Genomic DNA, 21,630 nt, shown 5'->3' with positions numbered 1-21,630 from the left:
GCTGCTCTTAATATTAAGCTACAGACAGAAGGCAGCAGTGGACTGATTTACAGTGGAAATTCTCCTAGCTCTCTAACGTGCTTTTCACAAAAAGAATGTCCCCAGTTAGCATGTTCAGAAGTGGTTTTTCAATCACCTGTAAATTTATTTTAAAACAGTTTGCCCAAAGTTCAGAAAAAAGGCTGAACACCATCCAGAGGAAAAGCCACATGCTAAGGTCATATCTTTTATGCTCAGCAGTGACTGAATTATTAGTGAGCAAAAAAATGTTTTTAGAAAGTTTCAGCCCAAACAGAAAGTTACGAGCAAGTGAAAATGGGGTGGAGGGTTTAATAATAGCACTCCAAAGGTAACTATCTATAGTGCTTTCCACCACACACACTGAAAAAAATAGTGTACCACCTTACCTTTTCAATCAGAAGTTTCTTGCTCATTGAAATGCATTTGTTTAACCTTTCTTTATATTTTTCAAGTAGCTTTTGTTGTTCATCTATTTGTCTTCTAAGATCACAGTTAGCCTAAGAACAATATGAAAAAAATGTCTATTATATTTCACATCAATGTTATTTTATGGAAAATACTACAAATCAAAACCATAACTATTATCAATACAAATTTATAGCTTCAGTGACATGCACTAAAGCAGAATGCCTACATATATAGTAATATATAAACAAAACAACCCTATTCTCAGTATATCAGCCTCATCAGATCTGTATAGAGATGGCCTTACTTTTTTCCCCTCCCCAAAAGAAATTTAGATCCATCATCATTTAAGCTGCATACTAGAATGCTACCTACCATTACATAGATTTGAATTGTATCTTAATATCTAAGTGTCAGAGGCATTTTATCAGATAAAATATGTAAATAAATTTATCTTATCTAGTACATTAGTACTAGTACTTTTCCACCCTTCCAATATTAAATTGGAAGCTCAATTCCAGCTCCAGTTCCTCTTCACACAAGGGATTTCAGGAGTCAAATGGAAATACAGTAATCTCTTTCATAACCCACAGTAAAATAAAATTTCACACTGACAAATTCAAAATATCTGAGGAGTGGCAGGGAGTGAAAAGTTTAAAGCATGCTGTTTATATTCATATTATGACCTAGGAAGACTGGAGTTATGTTGTTCTAGCTATAACATAATGGAATTTTTGCAATGTTATCTTTATTACTTCTATACAGTTTAGCAGGTAAAGACAGAAACATACAAGATTTTATGAACATATATTAGATAAGATATATACAATTTGTGAAGTTATTACAATCCCTTTTACTTATCTCCTTTAAAGGCTTCTATTTGTTCTATCTGCACACTGTTGTCTGCTTTTTGTCACATCCTGTTTGTCTAGTGGTTGATATAGTTACCTCTGCATCCCTACTACTTCTGGAGTATAACCACCCCAACTCCCTTACTCTAGTACAGGAACTTTCCAAAGTACTTCATTTTTTTCTCATTATAGGCAGTTATTTTGTACCCATTTTGTACTTCTGTCATGGTAAGCTTGAAAACGTAGGTAATAAGAAGTTGTCCTACTGAGGAATGCTTTACTTTACAATTAAAACAAGAAATCTGTCAAAATATATCAAGATTTGTAAAAAGCCAAAGAAATTAAACTAACACACTGCCATATACAATATCATCCTTGTCTGGAGGTTGAAGAAGTCTATAACCATATTTAATAGTTAGATGTGCCAAAGACCTATTTCTTTTAAATGCTGAAGCAGAAAAAAATGAGATTCATGCACTTAGTTATTGCATAGTATATGCTGCTTTTCAGAAAAAGCATTTATGCAGATTTTAGAGAATATTTTAATCTTCGCAAATCTGGTGTTTTCTATCATATATTTATATTGAAAGTTTAAAATATTTTCAGCTTTATAACTTCATATTATAGTACAGATATTTTCTATATACCATCACTAAATGATATTTTAAATAGACATCTTTTATTCAGTCTTTTACACTTACCCTGAGCAAATCATCTATACGACCTTCTTTCTTTTCCAAGTCTTGATTTTTATTACTTTCCAGTGCAGCTAATTTCAGCATTGTGAGATCAGTCTAAACAAAAACATTTTCAAATATTTAATTCCATTCTTTGGCAGATGTAACACATGATTTTCCTCATTTTTGTATCAATATTGTTAATCATTTTAAATTATTATAATTGTCTTTGTCCATTAACAGGCTGGGCTGAGTAAAGAGTTTGGATGAGCCACTTTAACTGATAAAATTCTTCATTAATTGAAAGCCAATCCATTAAAGAGCAATTAATTTTCTTTTCCAGTAAGGGATGAACACAGCATGGCTTGAATGAAAAAGTCTACTAATAATACTGTGTTAAATTGTCTCTATTTGGTCTGAAGTGGTATCCCTCTAAGTAAGGAAATTTTAAACTGACCAACTGCGAAAGACAGAGGGTCACAGGACTGGGCTGGACATGCCAAACGAAACAGCAGTTCAGCAATAAGCATGCTACAGAGCGTAAAAAGGATTGCCATTTTAATTGACAAAGAACTTTGACTTTTAGTTCTGAAATGGCATGTTGTATCTGACCCTATCTCATTGTCACAGTGGTTGCTATCTTAAATTCTGATAGAGCTAGAAACCAACACTTTAAGATCAAATGACAGCCTGAATCTTGAGCAAAAGGTACAAAGCATTCATCTAACTCTAATGGTTCATGAAGTGCTATGCTGGAAGTAATTTGAGCGCAAAATGGTAATCAGAATGACTAGCAGCTCATAATTTATCAAGGACAGAAATGTTTTTGCAGACCACTACAAATGCTTGCAGAACCTGTAAATTTTCTAAATACTGGTCTTGAACCAGTTATCAGGCATGGAAATAAATGGTCACTGATCAATGTTTTCATGTATTCTAAAAATGACATGGGAAGTGTCTACACAAAAGTGTTTACCTGAGTGATTTTAAATGATAACTGTTTTGGCTGTGTAACAGGGTGGTCCCCAAAAGCTAATGCAGTAGGAGAAGGACTATTCTGTTGAACCTAAAATACATAAACAAAAGATATCAGCTTCAACTTGAAATACTCAGATTGCAAAGTGAAAGTATTATGAATGTCAAGTATCAAAGGGATAGCCGTGTTAGTCTGGATCTCTAAAAGCAGCAAAGAGTCCTGTGGCACCTTAAAGACCAACAGACGTATTGGAGCATAAGCTTTCATGGGTGAATACGTCTGACGAAGTGGGTATTCACCCACGAAAGCTCATGCTCCAATACGTCTGTTAGTCTATAAGGTGCCACAGGACTCTTTGCTGCTATTATGAATGTGTATCTCAAAATCCTGTGAAAATAACTACTTGACTGTTGGTTGTAATTAGCACGGTAAAATACAAAACATGGAAAGACCATACTCTAACTATATGACAGATCTATCTTTGGAGTATTGTATCTAGCTGTTCACCATGCAATTAATCACGTGTGTTTTGGAGAGGATGCAACATACTCTAAAAGAACTATGATTTGATCCATTTCAAGGAAAAAGGCTGAGAGATTTGGTCTTATTCTCTATGGAATAGGAGCTATTAGAAAGTTTCTAAAGACTGTTACTTACCTTAAGAGGAATAGAATAAAGTTTGTAGAAACAGTCACAATACATATCAATTCACACTAATGCTCAATTAAAAAATAAAATTTTGGCATCAAGCACAGTAGTTAGATAAACAAAGCTGATCTAATAATGACTCCTGTATACCAAGTCTAACAACTTTTGTCTGGTAACAAGTAGTATCGTAAGCTTACCTCCTTTTCCAATGTCCCTTAGCTAGATTTTTGTGAGGCTTTGTCTACACTACACACCTTTTAGCGACACAGTTGTGCCGCTACAGCTGTGCCACTAAAAGGCGCACAGCATAGCTGCTGTTTGTAGGCAGGAGAGAGCTCTCCCGCTGACAAAAAACTTCCACCCCCAATGCGTGGCAGTAGCTTTGTCGGCAGGAGAGCGCTCCTGTTAAAGTGCTGTTCACACTGGCGCTTTTCGTCAGTTTGTCATTCGGGGATGTGTGTGTCTGTGTGTTTTTCACAAAACTTTTGTCCTTCAGTTTCCACTGTAGATAAAGCCTTAGACTAAGTCTGACAACTCAAAAATAACTAAACTGGGTTTCCTTTATTTTGGAGGGCTTCTCTGTCATTGGGAGCCCAGAACAGGGGAAACCTGTTGTATATTATGGAACCAGACATCACTAAGACATGAGTCTGAAACCTCTAAGGGAGGGAGAAGCAGAGCGGCAGCAGCACGCTCAGGGAGGAGGCAGAGGCAGAGTGGAGGTGACCTGAGGCAGGGAGCGGTTCCCTCTCCCTACCCTGATATAACGCAGCCTCACCTATAACACGGTGAGATTTTTTGGCTCCCGAGGACCGCTTTATATCAGGGTAGAGGTGTATTAGGCTTAGACTTGCATGTTTTGTTTTATTTTGCTTGGTAACTTACTTTGTTCTATCTGTTATTACTTGAAACCACTTAAATCCTACTTTTTATACTTAATAAGATCACTTTTGTTTATTATTATACCCAGAGTAAGTGATTAATACCTGGGGGAGAAAACTTCTCTCTATCAGTGTTATAGAGGGCAGACAACTTATGAGTTTACCCTGTATAAGCTTTATACAGAGTAAAACAGATTTATTTCGGGTTTGGATCCCATTGGGAGTTGGAGATCGGTAACCTGCTGAGTGTTTTTCATTTAAAGCCTGCAGATTTGGGGGTGTGGTTCAGACATGGGTCTGTGTTGCAGCAGACTGGAGTGTCTGGCTCCACAAGGCAGGGTTCTGGAGTCCAAAGCCATCAGGGAAAACGGGCTCAGAGGTAATTTCAGCACATCAGTGACCGAACCCATTACAACGTCACCTGAAAGTGAGAAGAGGCATTCGCCTGGCACTGTTGTAACTGGCATTGCAAGATATTTACGTGCCAGATGCGTTAAAGATTCATATGTCCCTTCATGCGTCAACCACCATTCCAGAGGATATGCATCTATGTTGATGACGAGTTCTGCTCAATAACAATCCAAAAGCAGAGCGGACCGATGCATGTTCATTTTCATCATGAGTCAGATGCCACCAGCAGAAGGTTGATTTTTTTTTTTTGTGATTCAGGTTCTATAGGTTCCGCATTGGAGTGTTGGCTCTTTTAAGACTTCTAAAAGCATGCTCCACACCTCATCCCTCTCAGATTTTGGACGGCCCTTCAGATTCTTAAACCTTGGGTCAAGTGCTGTAGCTATTTTTAGAAATCTCACATTGGTATCTTCTTTGCATTTTGTCAAATCTGCAGTGACAGTGTTTGCAAATCAAACAACATATGCTGGGTCATCATCTGAGACTGCTATAATATGAAATATATGGCAGATTGTAGGTGTGATGCAGTCTATATAATTTTATAAAAATATGCTAATGAGTGAATATAATGTAACTGGAATATTCTTCATGCAAAAGGTCTCTTGTAAGGTATTATTACAAAGCTTATAATCTACTGAGTGTGATCATCCTATTTGTATAAATGTACCACTCTTGTATCTGAAACTAGAAATATGAAATATAACTCTGAGGGCCTATTGTAATTATGCAAAGGGTGTGCCATTAATGGTGGTTTTGAATCTTGATGACTCCCATTAACCAGGACAATTGTCTGCAGATGGGTGTGTTTTACCTGTAAGTCTTCCTGTATATGTGTGTGCTGGCAAGTGGGCAATGAAGTCTTGCAGTGACATGTGATCATGTCACCTGAACTGGAATACATCTCTAACCTGGTGCCTTTCCATTGAGAAGGAGGGGGTGGAAACCCAGAGAGGGGCAAAGGATTCCCGCCTTATGCAAAAGATATATAAAGGGGTGGAACAGAACAAAGGGAGGAGAGGAGCCATCCTGAAGAATCCCCTAGCTACCACCTGAGTTGGAACAAGAGCTGTACCAGGGGAAAGAATTGTGCCCAGGCCTGGAAGGTGTCCAGTCTGAGGAAAAAACTTACTGAAGCATCTCTGAGGGTGAGATTATCTGTATTACGTTTGACTAGATATAGATTTGCACATTTTATTTTATTTTGCTTGGTGACTGACTTTGTTCTGTCTGTTACTACTTGGAATCACTTAAATCCTACTTTCTGTATTTAATAAATCACTTTTTACTTATTAATTAACTCAGAGTATGTATTAATACCTGGGGGAGCAAACAACTGTGCATATCTCTCTATCAGTGTTATAGAGGGCGAACAATTTATGAGTTTACCCTGTATATTTATACAGGGTAAAACGGATTTATTTGGGTTTAGACCCCATTGGGAGTTGGGCATCTGAGTGTTAAAGACAGGAACACTTCTGTTAGCTGCTTTCAGGTAAACCTGCAGCTTTGGGGCAAGTAATTCAGACGCTGGGTCTGTGTTGGAGCAGATGGGAGTGTCTGGCTCAGCAGGACAGGGTGCTGGGGCTCCGAGCTGGCAGGGAAGGCGGGGTAGTAGTAGTCTTGGCACATCAGGTGGCAGCTCCCAAGAGGGTTTCTGTGATCCAACCCGTCACAGTGGGTAAAACAGAGCAGGGAACATACAATTCTCCCCCAAGGAATTCAGTCACAACTTTAATTAACGCACTATTTTTTTTTATCATCAGCATGGAAGCAAGTCTTCTGGAATGGTGGCTGAAGGATGAAGGCGCATACAAATGTTTAGCATATCTGGCACGTAAATACCTTGCAACACCGGCTACAAAAGTGCCATGCGAACACCTGTTTTCACTTTCAGGTGACGCCCGTAAATGTAAACAAACTTGTTTGTCTTAGCCATTGGCTGAACAAGAAGTAGGACTGAATGGATTTGTAGGCTCTAAAGTTTTACATTATTTTGTTTTTGAGTGTAGTTATGTAACAAAACAAAACAAAAATCTACATTTGTAAGTTATACTTTCACAATAAAGAGATTGCACTACAGTACTTGTATGAGGTGAATTGAAAATTATTATTTATTTTGGGTTTATCATTTTTACAGTGCAAATATTTTTAATAAAAAATAATATAAAGTGAGCACTGTACACTTTATACTCTGTGTTGTAATAGAAATCAATATATTTGAAAAATGTAGAAAAACATCCAAAAACATTTAATAATTTTCAATTGGTATTCTATTGTTTAACAGTGCGATTAATCGACAGCCCTAATATATAGCAAAACTCAAACATTTTCTGAGCAAAAGAGTGTAAGGAAGTTTGGAGATCAAATTCTGAAGCTGCCAACAAGTAGAATAAAGTGGATTTGTCCATGGGGGAAACAAAACAGAAATGGTCCTTCCACCTGGAGTTAAACAAAGGCAAGTCCAACGTTGACACTGCAAGCCTGTATATGAGGGGAAACTATTTATTTTCAAATTAAATCCCAACTTTCAAATTTCAAAACATTACTAGTAAGGAGAGTTAAAAGGGATACAGTAGTCATGTATTTAAATTTAACTAGAATCTGTTGGTTTATCAGCATCTTTGCTTATAACAGAACAACCTGGATTGCTCACTATATCCTTCCTAGTAAAAAGGACTAAGAATTTTTTTTGTTAATGTGTGCAGGGTAGATGTGAACAGATGCTATTATGTCCAGTTTTTGAAATTACTTAGTGAAAAAGTTATGCATTTATTTTAAATAAATGACTTGGAATTCAACAACCACCCATACAGGTGACCATTTACCTGAAGTTATACAGTATAATTATTCACTTGGAGCTTCCCTTCAGATTTTACAACAATGTTTCAATCAGACAGTAATCCTAGTTTATAAACCTAAAATTTACTGAAAGCATTTTTAAAAATTTGAACTTTATAATACTACTTGTTTGGTTTGAAGAAATAGATTTCTTCCTGAAAATAAGTTTAGAAAGTTGCACTATTTACAGTGATCATTTATAATCAGGGATTCCCAATTAAGGTTACTTTCAGTGACTGAAAACTTTTGTACTGTAGGCTGAAATTGAACAGATTAATAGTTCAAACTTACAGAAGAAGGGGCGGAATGTGAATGTGAATTTTGAGGAGAACGGATTGCAGGAGATATGCCTCTTACAGGACTGGAGCCGTTTCCACCTTGGTACTGAAGAGGAAACATTGCCAAAGAATTAGTTAACATTCTTATCGAAAATGGATGTAAGGCAAAATAATAATAATATCACTTATTGTATTACTGCACAATCTATATGTCTAAAGGAAGGAGAGTGCAAAAAACTATTCAAGATGTAGCTTTCATTTTTTAAATAGAAATTTTACAAACACCTTCAAAGACATTTTAAAAACTAATTATTTTAAACCGTCCATTCCTTAGTCCTTTTTCAGCTCCAGCAAGACCAAGAGAACATTTAAAAGACATTGCTAGCTCACAGTGTAGACATGACTTGTATGTGTGACTTTTGTACAGAAAGCCATGCATTTTATGTTTCTAAATCAAAGCAGGTGACAATCCAAACAAATCTGTTGCCTGAATAGTGCAATACTCTTTACATTTATGCTTGTGAATTTAACTAAATTTAGTATCTTATACAGTTACTTGCAACATTAAAGAAATCAAAAAAGTAAATTTTCCAAATAAATAAAAAACTTACTTCAAAATAGTCACTAATTTTGTGACCACGTCCCCCAATACTTTTCCCTGAAGTTAAAGAAAAAATTAAAGACATTAGAAGTGACAAAAATAGACCACTATACTTACTACAGAGGTGAAAAGTACACAACATGTCAAAGTCTTAGAATCTGCTAAGCAGTTTTCTGCGGCTTGGTGAGTCAATGGGTGATCTTTCTATCTAGATATTCATATGACATCTCATCAGCACAGCATCTGAGAACTCCATGCACTTTAACTAATTTATTCTCACATCATCCACATATCGTAATGAAGTATAATTATGCGCCTTTTTTTTTTTTTTTTACGTGAACGGCAAACTGAGGCACAGAGAGACTGACCTGTTCAACTCACACAAGTCGTCTGTAGTACAGAAGCCAGGAATTAAATTATCTCTCTTAATTCCCACCCCAGTGCCTTAGCCACAAGACTATCCCCATCTAACATGATGAGATGTTCATCATAAATGTTGGCAGACAAGAGATTAGGTGCCAAGCTCCTCCACATTTTAGGCACTCTGTCTCCAGGCTCACCAGTCAACGACTTGCCAAAAATGTCAAATCTGGCTAGCCTACAACTCACTTTCTATACTAGTCCCTTTGCTCAGTTCCTCAACCTGAGTGGGCAAAAACAGTGAGGACAAAATCTAACTCGGGGTAGGCAACCTATGGCACTCGTGCCGAAGGCGGCATGGGAGCTAATTTTCAGCGGCACTCACACTGCCCAGGTCCTGGCCTCCAGTCCGGGGGGCTCTGCATTTTAATTTAGTTTTAAATGAAGCTTCTTAAACATTTTAAAAACCTTATTTACTTTACATACGACAATAGTTTAGTTATATATTATAGACTTAGAGAAAGAGACGTTCTAAAAACATTAAACTGTATTACTGGCACGCGAAACCTTAAATTAGAGTGAATAAATGAAGACTTGGCACACCACTTCTGAAAGGTTGCTGACCCCTGATCTAACTAGAAGTACAGTACCAATTTATGGAGGCAACAATAAATTACTGACCAGCTAACTCAGTAGGCTGTGACAGCTAGGGCAATATAAAGGTGCAAAGGGGCTGAACAGGGAGTAGAAAGAATGAGTATCACCTTATGGAGATGATAGCATCTCTTTTCCCCTTGCAAGTCAGTCAGTCAATTCCAGCAGGGGAAGTTAATCAGAGGCTTTAAACCATTGCAGGGACTCTCGGATCATGAAGAGGGAATGAGACTTTCTGAACTCCTGTGTTTGAGACAGGGTACACCTTCACTGTCCCACATATATCCAAACAGTGTCAGGGGATTTCCTCTGGGCTTTGGTGATCGGACAGAAGTTGGGGGAAAAAATCTCCTGGTTCAGGTGAAAAGAAGAAACTGCTTTGGTAAGGAAGCTATAACAAGTGCAAAGCATTAATTTTTCCTTAAGAAAAAAGACAGTTTTGATAGCAAACAAATGCCATAAAAAGCGACAAAGAGTCCTGTGGCACCTTATAGAGATGTATTCACCCACGAAAGCTTATGCTCCAATAAGTCTGTTGGTCTATAAGGCACCACAGGACTCTGTCGCTTTTTACAGATCCAGACTAACACAGCTACCCCTCTGATACTAAATGCCATAAACTGTCAGCTGAAGGCGACCTCGACTAAAGAATTCCACTTTCAAGGAAAGCACAGTAAGAAGCACCAAAGCTAAGAATTCAGCAAGGTTTGAGCAAAGCACTGAGCACCCTATTGAGAACCCAAGGACTTCAGAGGAGGCTTAAGATAGGACACAACCCTAAGGAACTTGTCCCAATGGGATGAGTCCTCATTGTGTATCTCTAGTGAAGTCCAAAGAAAGAAGGTAGGTTACTGAGGAGGGAGCAGGAGAGAAAAGCTCCACAGAGGAGTAAGTGTAGTGAACTGCTTGGGGTAAATTAGGGTAGAGTCCTTCAGTGTAGAGAACAGGTGGGCTTTGTATTCTTTTAGGTCCACGCATTGGTCTCAAGATTAAGCACCTCTGGCTCTCCCTCAGAACCAAGGAAGCACCTTGGGAATAGGTAAGGGATCTGGGAAAGCACCATAGCTCTTTTTCCCCTGCTGTTCTAGGCATTTTCTCTAGAATGAATCTAGTGGGAGTGCCCTAAAGTGAGGGGAGGCCACTCAATACGGGTTTACTCCCATTGGCAAGATAGGAGACTGCTGAATTGCTGACTAGACAATCCAGACACACCAGCAGTGATCGTTTGCAGGAAGCACCCACTGTCAGGCTACACTTTCCACTTCCAGAGTGTCTGTCTGTTTCCTCTGTACTATCTTTCATAGTGCCTGTGCTTGAGGTCTAAAGACAACACATCGATGTGAAGCACTTTTTGTTTTCCTCACTGAGAGGAAGGAAGAGACTGGGAACAGTGCCTGAAAGGGGAGGGAGACTGCCTATCTTTTGCTCCTCCACTGCTTGACACCAGAAAAGAAGAACTGCGGAACCACACTGGGGAACCAAGCCACAGAAAATTTATTTAAAAAAAGAAATACATATGCATTTGTTTTCCAAAAAGTGCATTTGATATTTCAACCATTAAACTTCTAGAGGTTTTTGTTCATTGGTTTAAGGTAAGCACTGCCATGAAGGTGCAGCTGTCTCTTACAATTACTGTAGACCCCATTAATTGTCACATCATGGTAGATATACAGCTGTTTCAAATTAAGCATTCAAACCTATTATCAGACGCACCTAGAAATACATTATGCTAGGAGATATTCCTCTATTTCCATTAATTGCCTTTACAAAGCATACAAATCATTATACATTTAGACATATTAGGGCAAGATGGTTTATTGAGAAACCATAAGAGATCAGGAAAACAGAAAGATGTGAACAAAGGAAAGAACCAGAGGGAAGCTTATGCTAACAAATCTGTACACACCTATACAGAACACAACAGCATAGTCCCAAATGTATTGTAATCATCATGCTGAGGGACAACTCAGTGATAACTAACTCTACAACACATTAAGTTATTACAGTGTACAATGCAACTTATATTGACTTATTCTGCCATTAACCAATTCTTACAGTTTTTGAAATACATTAAACAAACCTGTTCCCTTAGAATCACCCTACTTAAGCAGGATGGCATTTAATCACACAGTTTAGTGGATTCCACCACATACTGCAAGTCTCTTTCATAAAAGCCATTTCCCTACACTTACCTACCTCCTACTCTTCATGATTTCAGTAAAGAAAAAGATGGTTTATTAAGGTTTTTAAACAAATGCACCATTTTACCACTTGCTCCGTCTCCAAACCAGTCTTATCCCTTCAGGTCAGCTTTTAGATAATAGGCAAGAAAGGAGTTTGTCAGCTGAAAAGCATTAAAAGTGATCGGTAAGGGAAAAAACTGGGCTTTGTGCCTTTGCTTCTTTATAAGGAAGGCCAGAAAGGTCATCCTATGCTATAAACAGATTTTTTCTGCTTGTTTTCACATTTGAAATTCATGTCCTATCTAGCATGGAGGACACTACTGCCTTGTCTACATTAGGATACTTTGTAGTTATAAAGTTCTATTGGCAGTAACAACATTGTAAACAGGGCATAAGAGTTTTTATTACCAGGTTGTCTGCTCTAAGAAATGGTTAAAGTTTCCTGCTTTTACTACCACTTGTTCCACTTCATCAAGGGCAGCAATGATGGGAGCACTAGAAGGGCAGCTGTGGGAAATTTCCCAAAAAAGTTTAGAATAGGCAAAGCCTCTGTGAGGTGACTGTAGCACAACAGTTAAGAGACCAAGAGTCGAGTAAGTGAAATGAGAGGCTGTCAGATTGTCTTAAACTATTTTTTTTTTATTTAGAACAAAATATATGATACATTTAAATAGAAGTAAACACTCAAATCAAAATGATCATCTAAACGGAAGTATTTTAACGCAACATATCTTCCACTTTGCTTTTTTGGCTTAACATGGGAAGGGATAGCCTACACTTCCCTGAAAAATGTAAAAAAAAAAATCTATATATATATATATATATATATATATATATATATATATATATATATATATATATTGCAAGGCAAAGTTAGACTGTCTGCATTATTCTTTACATCATGCATAAGTAGCTAGAGGAGAAATTAATCTCGAGGACACACACTAAAAAATTTCCTAGAATAACTTCAATATTAAAATAAATGGATAAAAAGATTGTTTTATAATGCAAGCCAGTTATTTATTTATTCATTCTAGTTTTCAGAGTATCTTCTCTAACAGTTAACAACATTAACATCTAAAGCATTATAAGGAATGCAGCTGCCTCCATTGTTTTATATGCCGGTGATGTCATCAGCTATTGCAGGGAACATATAAAACCCTAAATTCAGGTCTTGGCAAGACATTACAAGAAAAATTCCAACTTATTTATCTGTATGTGTGAAATATTGCCACTGTAGCATCAAGCAGACCAGAGATATTTAATAGAAATCAGTTCCAGAGACATAAGTTTTCATACCCAAACAAGTGACTGTGATTTATCAAGTGACTTAAAACCATGTTAACATTAAACTATGCAGTCACAAATTAACAAATTTCTCCAATCCAAAAATACTTAACATCCATTTGAAGGAGTTCTCTATCTTTGCTCCCAAGAAGGCTCTGTATTTAAAGGCCCTAAACTCCCACTCCATCCCAAGTAATTTCCTGGACAGGTCATGCCTTATCAGTCACTCTGGTAAAGGGAAGGGGAACATCACACTACATTGTCTTTACGAATAAATCCCATAAGCCCTCAGAGTTGGCTCCAATTTCCTTTTAATCAGCTGACATTCTGTTCTTTCAGTTGCCAGAGTCACAAATTTCCCATGTGTACATCACCAAGGAGCCTAAAACCTACACCATCCTGCTCAGACTGGTAAATATACCCTTGGCTGGAAAATCAGGTGCTAGTGGCAGCTAAGCCACAGTATTTTAAAATAGCAACCTTGATAATTAGAATTAATCTACATAGTCTGAACTGCCAGTTCAATAGGCCTACCAGTGATTAGAACAGGTAAGTATTCAGGTATCAACTCAGAGGCAGAACAAGAACCAACCACAAAGACAAAACAAAAAACACAGTAAATGACCAAGAGGCAAATGAACAATGCTCCTGGCTTATATATTTGCATTTAAAGGGATATTTATTAGTTCAAATGGAACACCAAAACAATAAAATAGGTCCTGTTCTCACAACTACTTTTTTTTAAAATGCTAGATAGTTACCCACAGACTTATGAGTCTCTACCATTCCTGCCCTAAAAAGGTCACCTTAAAATGAGACAGGATAGTTCAATGAACCCCATACTTGTCTGAAAGAGTACCAATTAGTAAGTATCATGATGGTGTTTTGAGGAACAAGCATATACTTGTCCACTAGGAAATGGACGGAGAATACCACACATTTCACAAAGGCTAAACCAGGGGTCGGCAACCTTTCAGAAGTGGTGTGCCGAGTCTTCATTTATTCACTCTAATTTAAGGTTTCGCGTGCCAGTAATACATTTTAACATTTTTAGAAGGTCTCTTTCTATAAGTCTATAACATATAACTAAACTATTGCTGTATGTAAAGCAAATAAGGTTTTAAAAATGTTTAAAAAGCTTCATTTAAAATTAAATTAAAATGCAGAGCCCCCTGGACCGGTGGCCAGGACCCAGGCAGTGTGAGTGCTACTGAAAATCAACTTGCATGCCACCTTCGCCACGCATGCCATAGGTTGCCTATCCCCGGGCTAAACAGTTACTGGATAGTAACAAATATGGCTGGATTCAAGTCAAAGCCAAGCCACATCAGATGGAAGTCATCTATTTCACTCTACTGATTCCCCCCCCACCCCCAATTATTCTAATCCTCCCCTATGAACCTTTGTTGGATGGAAAAAGGTCTCTCAGGACAATAATGGAAATTCATCTGAATATCAAGCAATTGAAAACTTTAAAACCATGAATTCCTGCTCATCAGCTGGAATAAGAAAAGTAACTGCGGAGGCACACTAGTGAGAAGAATTGTTGTGGTTCTGAACAAATAGGTAGAATGTCACAATGGCAAGAGCGAATTGAAGCCATGCAAAATTCTTTTACACATTTAACAGCTCAGATACAGAATCTACTTGCCTGTTCCTACCCAAGATTGATAATGGGGAAAAAGATATATTTTATTCACCATTTAAAAAAATCCCTTGTCTCATGCAATGAGTGTGGAACTCTGTAAGGCTGTCTAAGGGCTTGTCTACACAGCCCCAGAGTGCAGACTACTGGGTGTGAACTGTAGTGAGCACTAAAGTGTTGCACTTTAACTGTCCTGTGTAGACCCTGCTAGTATGAACTAAAAGATACCTAGTTTCTGTTAATGTAGTCCTGTTTGAAACACAAACTAGATACCTTCTAGTTTGCGCTAGCAGGGTCTACACAGGACAGTTACAGTGCAAAACTTCATCATGCACTGCAATTCATAACCTCATAGTTTGCACTGCAGGGCTGTGCAGACAATCCCTAAATTTCATGTGTTCAAGCAAATATAATTTGACTAAATGCATATAATACCTAACTGATATGCTAAAATTCAAAAAATGTTTGGTGTACCTTGGCTGCTTTCACTCTGGTTCTCTGCTTTCCTTTTTCTTCCCCTGGAAGGTTCTGATTGTTTCTTCTCTGGAGTCTACAAAAAGCAAATTAATGTCTTTAAATGCAAAAGAATCTGATCCAGCAACAGCTTTACTTATTTATATTATTGTTACATGCAATAAATAAAAAATCTCATTCTTAAAACATGGTCTCAATTCAGCATGAATATAATTTCAGATTTTAACTGAAGGAAAAAGATGACAATATGAGTACTTACTCTTGTACTCTCTCCCTTCAGAAGGTGTATTACACCTGTGTGTTGTGTTTACAGTAGAACATCAGAGTTACGAACACCTTGGGCATGGAGGTTATTCGTAATTCTGAACAAAATGTTACGATTGTTCTTTCAAAAGTTCACAAATGAACCTTGACTTAACACAGCTTTGAAACTTTACAGAAGAAAAAAATGCATATTTTAACTATCTTAATTTAAATGAAACAAGCACATAAACAGTTTTCTTATGTCAAATCTTTTTTTTTTTTTTAAAACATTCCCTTTATATTTTTTAGTAGCTTATGTTTAACACCATACTGTATTTGCTTTTTTCCCCCCATCTCTGCTGCTACCTGGTTGCATGCTTCCAGTTTCAAATGAGGTGCGTGGTTAATTGATCAGTTCATAACTCTGATGTTCATAACGGAGGTTCTACTGTAGTTTTAAATTAGATAATAAGGTCTTATGGTCAAAGTCTGCTTTTTTACTATATTTGTACACTGCCCAGCTGAAAGGGGCCCAAGTCCGAGCCAACAGCTCTGGGCACTACTGACTTCCATATACTGCACTGTTTTGATATAAGAATAAAAGTTTGTCAAAGCTATTTTCAAAATGTAATTTTCTACAGGAACACAGTGCTTACAAATGTTTCTCTACATGATGTTTGTTGAGCGATATACACTGTTATCTTAAGTTATGTTCAGTCTAAACATTTAATGAACATTCTGTGAACAAAGCAAGTTAATGTTAAGTGATAAATTGACAAGATTTAACCAAGTACTGATGACATTAAAAAGTAATCTTTTCCTCTCATCCATCCTTTTCTGCTTTCAGTTTAATTGGAAAATATTTAAGTGATTTTATTATCAAATGTTATTCAATTATTAGCATTTTAATATAGCATCTTAAATAGCCAATGTAAATGCCGAGTATAATTTTAAAACTGTACAGCCTTTACAACTATTAAATATGTCTATACAATCATTTTAAATTTCCCCAAAAGTTAGTTATTCTGCAATTGTAAAAGATCAGCTCTCTCATCTATAAACCTCTGTAGGAATTTAAATTTCATTTTGAAAAAATCAAAACTCCAATAATTTGTAGAAAAAATATTTCATTTTCTTTTAACCTTTTTCATTCCTTTTGTTTAGTTTAACCTTAAACTGCAAACAGTATTAGCACTCTAATAAGATGTCTAAAATTATACTGGAGGTAATTTTCACTTTTGGTAAATACAGTATTCATATGATAATGCACAATGCATATGCAAAACTCGGGCATATCAGTTCAAATCACCACAAAATGTTTTCCAGAAACCAATCAGCACCTTTCTTCTTCTAATGGAACCATATGAATTACAACAAATTCAAGAGCTATGGAGCTGGGAAATATCTGGTGAACACTCCCCAAATAACAAAGCTGTCTTCACTTACAAACTTCAGCAAACCTTACAAACAAGAAAAAACATTTTTAGAAGTTCTCCAATGTCAGATTCCAGAACTATGAAGAAAAACACAAAGCTGACATGTTGCCAAGAGCCCTATACTTTATGTCAGAGGTGGGCAAACTATGGCCCGCGGGCCACATCCTGCCCGGAGGACCCTCCTGCCCCGTCCCTGAGCTCCTGGCCTGGGAGGCTAGCCCCGGACCCCTCCCCTGCAGCCTAAGTTCACTGCGCCGCCGGCGCAATGCTCTGGGCGGCAGGGCTGCAAGCTCCTGGGGCAGCGCAGCTGCAGAGGAGCGGCCTGTCCCGGTGCTCCGGGCAGTGCGGCTGTAGCGCCGCTAGGCACTGGTGCTCTAGGCAGCACAGTAAGGGGGCAGGGAGCGGGGGGGTTGGATAGAGGGCAGGAGAGTTTGGGGTGGTGGTCAGGGGGCAGGGGTGTGGATAGGGGGCAGGGCGGTCAGGGGGCAGGGAGTGTTGAATGGAGGCAGGAGTCCCCAGGGGGCAGTCAGGAGATGAGGGGTTGAATGGGGCGGCAGGGGCAGTCAGGGATGGACATTCCAGGGGCGGTCGGGGGGATTGGATGGGGCAGGAGTCCGGGGGGGCCTGTCAGGGGACAAGAAGCAGGGAGGGTCAGATAGGAGGTGGGGGCATAGCCTCCCCTAACCGGCCCTCCATACAATTTCTGAAACCCAATGTGGCCCTCAGGCCAAAAAGTTTGCCCGCCCCTGCTTTATATGGTTCAGGTCCTGGTTTACCTGTATATTTTGTGATTTACCACTTGTTTCTATCTTGGCTTGATAGTTTTTAATTTTGGCCTTTATATTTCCTTTTATAAAACGTATTCATTTGTAACAGTCTGCCTCTAAAAGAATTACTCTCTCTTTCCAAAATCGTGGGTTAAGATAGAAATACAGGTCTATATAAATATTTTATATTTACTTACAGAACGATTCATAGTAGCACATAGAATTTTTTCAAAGAAAAAAAGTGGAAAACCACCAATTTGTACTATGTGTCTCTTAAGTATGTAATGTCTTTCCCTCTCTATAGCAAATAAGTACAAGAAATACAGCATTTTCTAAGGTGTCTTTACATTGTCGCACCAAATCTGCAATCTGATCTGCATGGGTGGAATCCAACCAAAATTAGCTGACGTCCACCCATGCAGACAGAACCTATATTTGCAAGGCTTTTCTATTAAAATCCCGCCATTCCAAAATCCCAGGTTTTAATACTAGTATTAGTGACCTAGAAAAATGATTATTTCTAAATTCTACTATGTTTTCTGCATCCTTGTCTGGCACACAAAACAAGAGATAAAAGTATTTCATGCATTGAGAAATTAAAAAATATCAAATAAAGATTTATTTTTATATACCACATTATCACTAACAAAGCATAGCGTGATTGCATCAGTACTGCATTACAGTTTGATAATAAACTAACATTCTCACTACAGAAACTGTTAGTGTTGTATTTCTAATCAAGATCTAAATTTCTATATTATTTTTCAAAATCTGTTGCAATACAGCTAAGGTCTCAACACCACAAAGGGAAGCCCGGCTCACCTTATAAATATATCTTCAGGCTCCTACTGTACCTTTCATATGACAAGTTGTTTACCATAACAGACTCTCTATTATGACACCATTTCAAAAATTCTTGTATGTAACATTAAAAGTTTAAATTTATTCTGTTAAAAGATTACATTTAGTGTGAAAACAAACCAGATGTTATTTAAAGGAGTAAAATGCTACAGTCTCTCATTATCATATCTGGCATAACTACAAACCCTTTGAAGAGAATATAACACCTTTTGAAAAATGGGTCAAGAAAGCACATTCTTTTATTTAGTGCCACAATTTTTCTGATTGCTCATTGAAAATGTAAAGACACCCTCCACTTAATTTTTTTAATGAAATCATCACAGCTGCAAAAAATAAAGCCATGGCATGGCAGAGTTCCAGAAATCATCTTTCAACAAACATGGAAGGAACCTGCAGCAGGAGACATAACGCAGTGAATAGTTCTGCTTAGGGCCCTTTAAAAAAAAAAAATTAAATGTGTGGTTGCTGAATTTTGGGGGCTCTTTTGTTACTTGTGGTTAAGAATCCAATATACAAAGATACTTTACAATTTAGAAATAATCACCCCAGCCTCGGAAATACGGCCTTGTGGTTAAGGCACTGTACTTTGTGTCAGAAGATCTGGGTTGAATTCCCAGTTCTGGCACAGACTTCCTGTGTCCTTGGATAAATCACTTATTCTTTGTATCTCAGTTCCCTATATGTAAATTGAGGATAATGGACCTTCCTACTTCTCAAGAGTGTTCTGAGGATAAATTCATCAGTGTTTGGGAGGCATTCAAATAATCTATGGCAGGAGTTCTCAAACTTCATTGCACCGCGACACCCTTCTGACAACAAAAATTACTACACGACCCCAGGAGGGTTGTGGGGGCCAAAGTCTGAGCCCCACCAGCCAGGGTGGTAGGGGGACCGAAGCCTCAGGGCTTCAGCCCTGGGAGGGAGTGGGGGCATGTAACCTGAGCCCCACTGCTCAGGGCTGAAGCCCTTGGGTGTTGGCTTCAGCTGCGGGCCCCAGCAAGTCTAAGGCTAGCCCTGGCGACCCCATTAAAACATGGTCGTGATCCACTTTGGGGTCCCAACCCACAGTTTGAGAACCACTAATTTACGGTGATGGATGTCATACAAGATCCTAGATCAGAGGTTCCCAAACTGTGGTATGTGAGATATCTCTGTGGGGGTACACAGGAGGAATTGCGTAATGGTGGATTGTATTTTACTTATTGCATTTTCATAATAGGCTACTGAGACAAAGCTTTAAAACTCTGTGGGAATTTGTTATATAAAATATGGTAGTTAATTTACTTCAAGACATACCAATGAGAACAGATACACAGAGACACTGATGTACAGAGCTCTCACCTCCAATCACCATACAGTGCAGGTTTAGTTGCCCAGCAACTGTCCAGTCTAACTGAGCTCAGAACTTAGGGGGGGTTTTCGGTTGTATATGTCACACTATAACTATATCTGTAAGTAACAGTGAAATATGAACAGATGGCTAAAGACCAGTAGTGTTAAGAAAAACACACGAAGTATCAGTGATGAGAAGGGTAGAGCTATGTGGGCAGCTGGTAGATCTGGAAAGGGGCACGCAACAAGAAAAGTTTGGGAAACTCTGTCCTAGATAATAGGCAGTACCCTGATATAGGACCATATTTTTCTTTCACAGAATTGCAACAATGTAGCATAATTTCCAGCGTGTAATGGAACACTTCCACTGTCATCTCCCTTAACTTCCAACCTACACCACTGCAATACTGTTCAAAGAGAGTTCCCAGGCAGCACCATTAATTTCTTTGTATACTGTTAATAGTTCTCCAAGTAGTGCTATTAAAAAGTTAATTATGCATTTCTACATCTAGCAGTAACACTAAATTGCTTTCTAGAATTTTTCTACAAATTTCCTTCAATATTAACCAGAAGGAGGTAAACAGATAATTGAAAAATTAAAAAAAATTTCTACTTGAAAAACAGAGATACTACCCAAGTAGATCATGCTCCATGTCTCAGACAATGCAAGATCTTCAACATGCAGTTATAGTTAGAAAAGAAATTTTAAAATAGCAACTTCTTACCTATCAGATTTGGTCCTGGCATACATTCAAAAGTTTTTCTGCTGTCTCTTTTTTTTTTTTTTTTTTTTTAAACTTACATTGTTACTACTTTTTACACTTTTTAGCACTTAAGAACCAATACTGCTTTGGGAGGATGAACTCTAGTCTACCGGTGAATCACCAAAAGAGCTGTTAATTAAGTATCAGCTGGAGGGACAAACTGGGCTTAGATCTTAAATTAAACCTGTATAGCCCAATTATAGACAATGTCCCAGAGATTCTCTGACTAGTTATGATGCACAAGCCAGAATGAACACAGATGAACTTTCAGACACAACGTTGAGTTTGCACAGCTGTCAGTTAGAAAAACGGCTCACTAACTGAAAGTTGGGCGATTTTTGCTTATCAGTACTCTGGAAGTTACACAATCTCTCTCGGGGGATTCAAACAAAATAAAGATCAGAGCTAGATCTATGCCACCCTCTAATTCTATCTAACCAGATACAATACTGCCTTCAGTTTGTAATGCCATATCTTTCTCCTTTGCCAGAAAGATGGACAACAACCCCCCACCCCACCCCGAATTAAGACTTTTCTCTTAAGTGGACTGCCACAGCAGAAAAGTGACAGTTTTGTTCTCGTGAAAAAAACAAATAAAAAGAATAGGCAGTCACACCCTTCTGGCCAAGAAAATCATCTATTTATTAATGCCAAGAAAATGCACCCAGGAAGGACAAGATACAACATTTATCTGGGTAGCAGAATTATTCAAAGGGGGTGAACAAACAAACGTCAGACTTAGGATCCACATCCTCTTTGTGACTGATAAACTTAGTATCAGACAGCCATCTTGGGGAACCTGTTTTGCAATTGACACACACTTACTAGACAACAGAAATAAGCTTCAGCAGCTAAGGCAGAATCTTAGCTCTCTACCTTATTAATTATAAAAACATAGTTCCTTAAGGGTTAAGTCACTTGGACATGATGAAATTCCTCCTAAAATGAAAGCACTCCTCGCTAACCAGCAATACTTCTAATTAGCAATACTAATTAACACAGCTTGTGACAACAATTCAGAGTAAGCAAACTATCAT

At 38.0% G+C, this 21,630-nt stretch overlaps 1 protein-coding gene across 2 annotated transcripts in view; it reads right to left on the bottom strand.

Annotated features, from left to right (window-relative positions):
- TLK1 (tousled like kinase 1) overlaps window positions 1–21,630 on the bottom strand; it is a 187,777-nt gene that overhangs the window by 57,068 nt on the left and 109,079 nt on the right. For both annotated transcript variants that reach the window (XM_054043647.1, XM_054043645.1), the window contains exons 4-9: window positions 15,191–15,266; window positions 8,598–8,644; window positions 8,000–8,092; window positions 2,931–3,020; window positions 1,979–2,071; window positions 408–518 (exon numbers count right to left, since the gene is read on the bottom strand). In XM_054043647.1, coding sequence (XP_053899622.1) covers window positions 408–518; window positions 1,979–2,071; window positions 2,931–3,020; window positions 8,000–8,092; window positions 8,598–8,644; window positions 15,191–15,266 — 510 coding nt within the window. The remainder of the gene's footprint in view (window positions 1–407; window positions 519–1,978; window positions 2,072–2,930; window positions 3,021–7,999; window positions 8,093–8,597; window positions 8,645–15,190; window positions 15,267–21,630) is intronic.

Source organism: Malaclemys terrapin, chromosome 11 (assembly GCF_027887155.1).
Source record: "Malaclemys terrapin pileata isolate rMalTer1 chromosome 11, rMalTer1.hap1, whole genome shotgun sequence".
NCBI classification, from domain to species: Eukaryota; Metazoa; Chordata; order Testudines; family Emydidae; genus Malaclemys; species Malaclemys terrapin.
The sequence above is the reverse complement of the archived record's forward strand: the minus strand, read 5'-3'. Positions and strand labels throughout refer to the sequence as shown.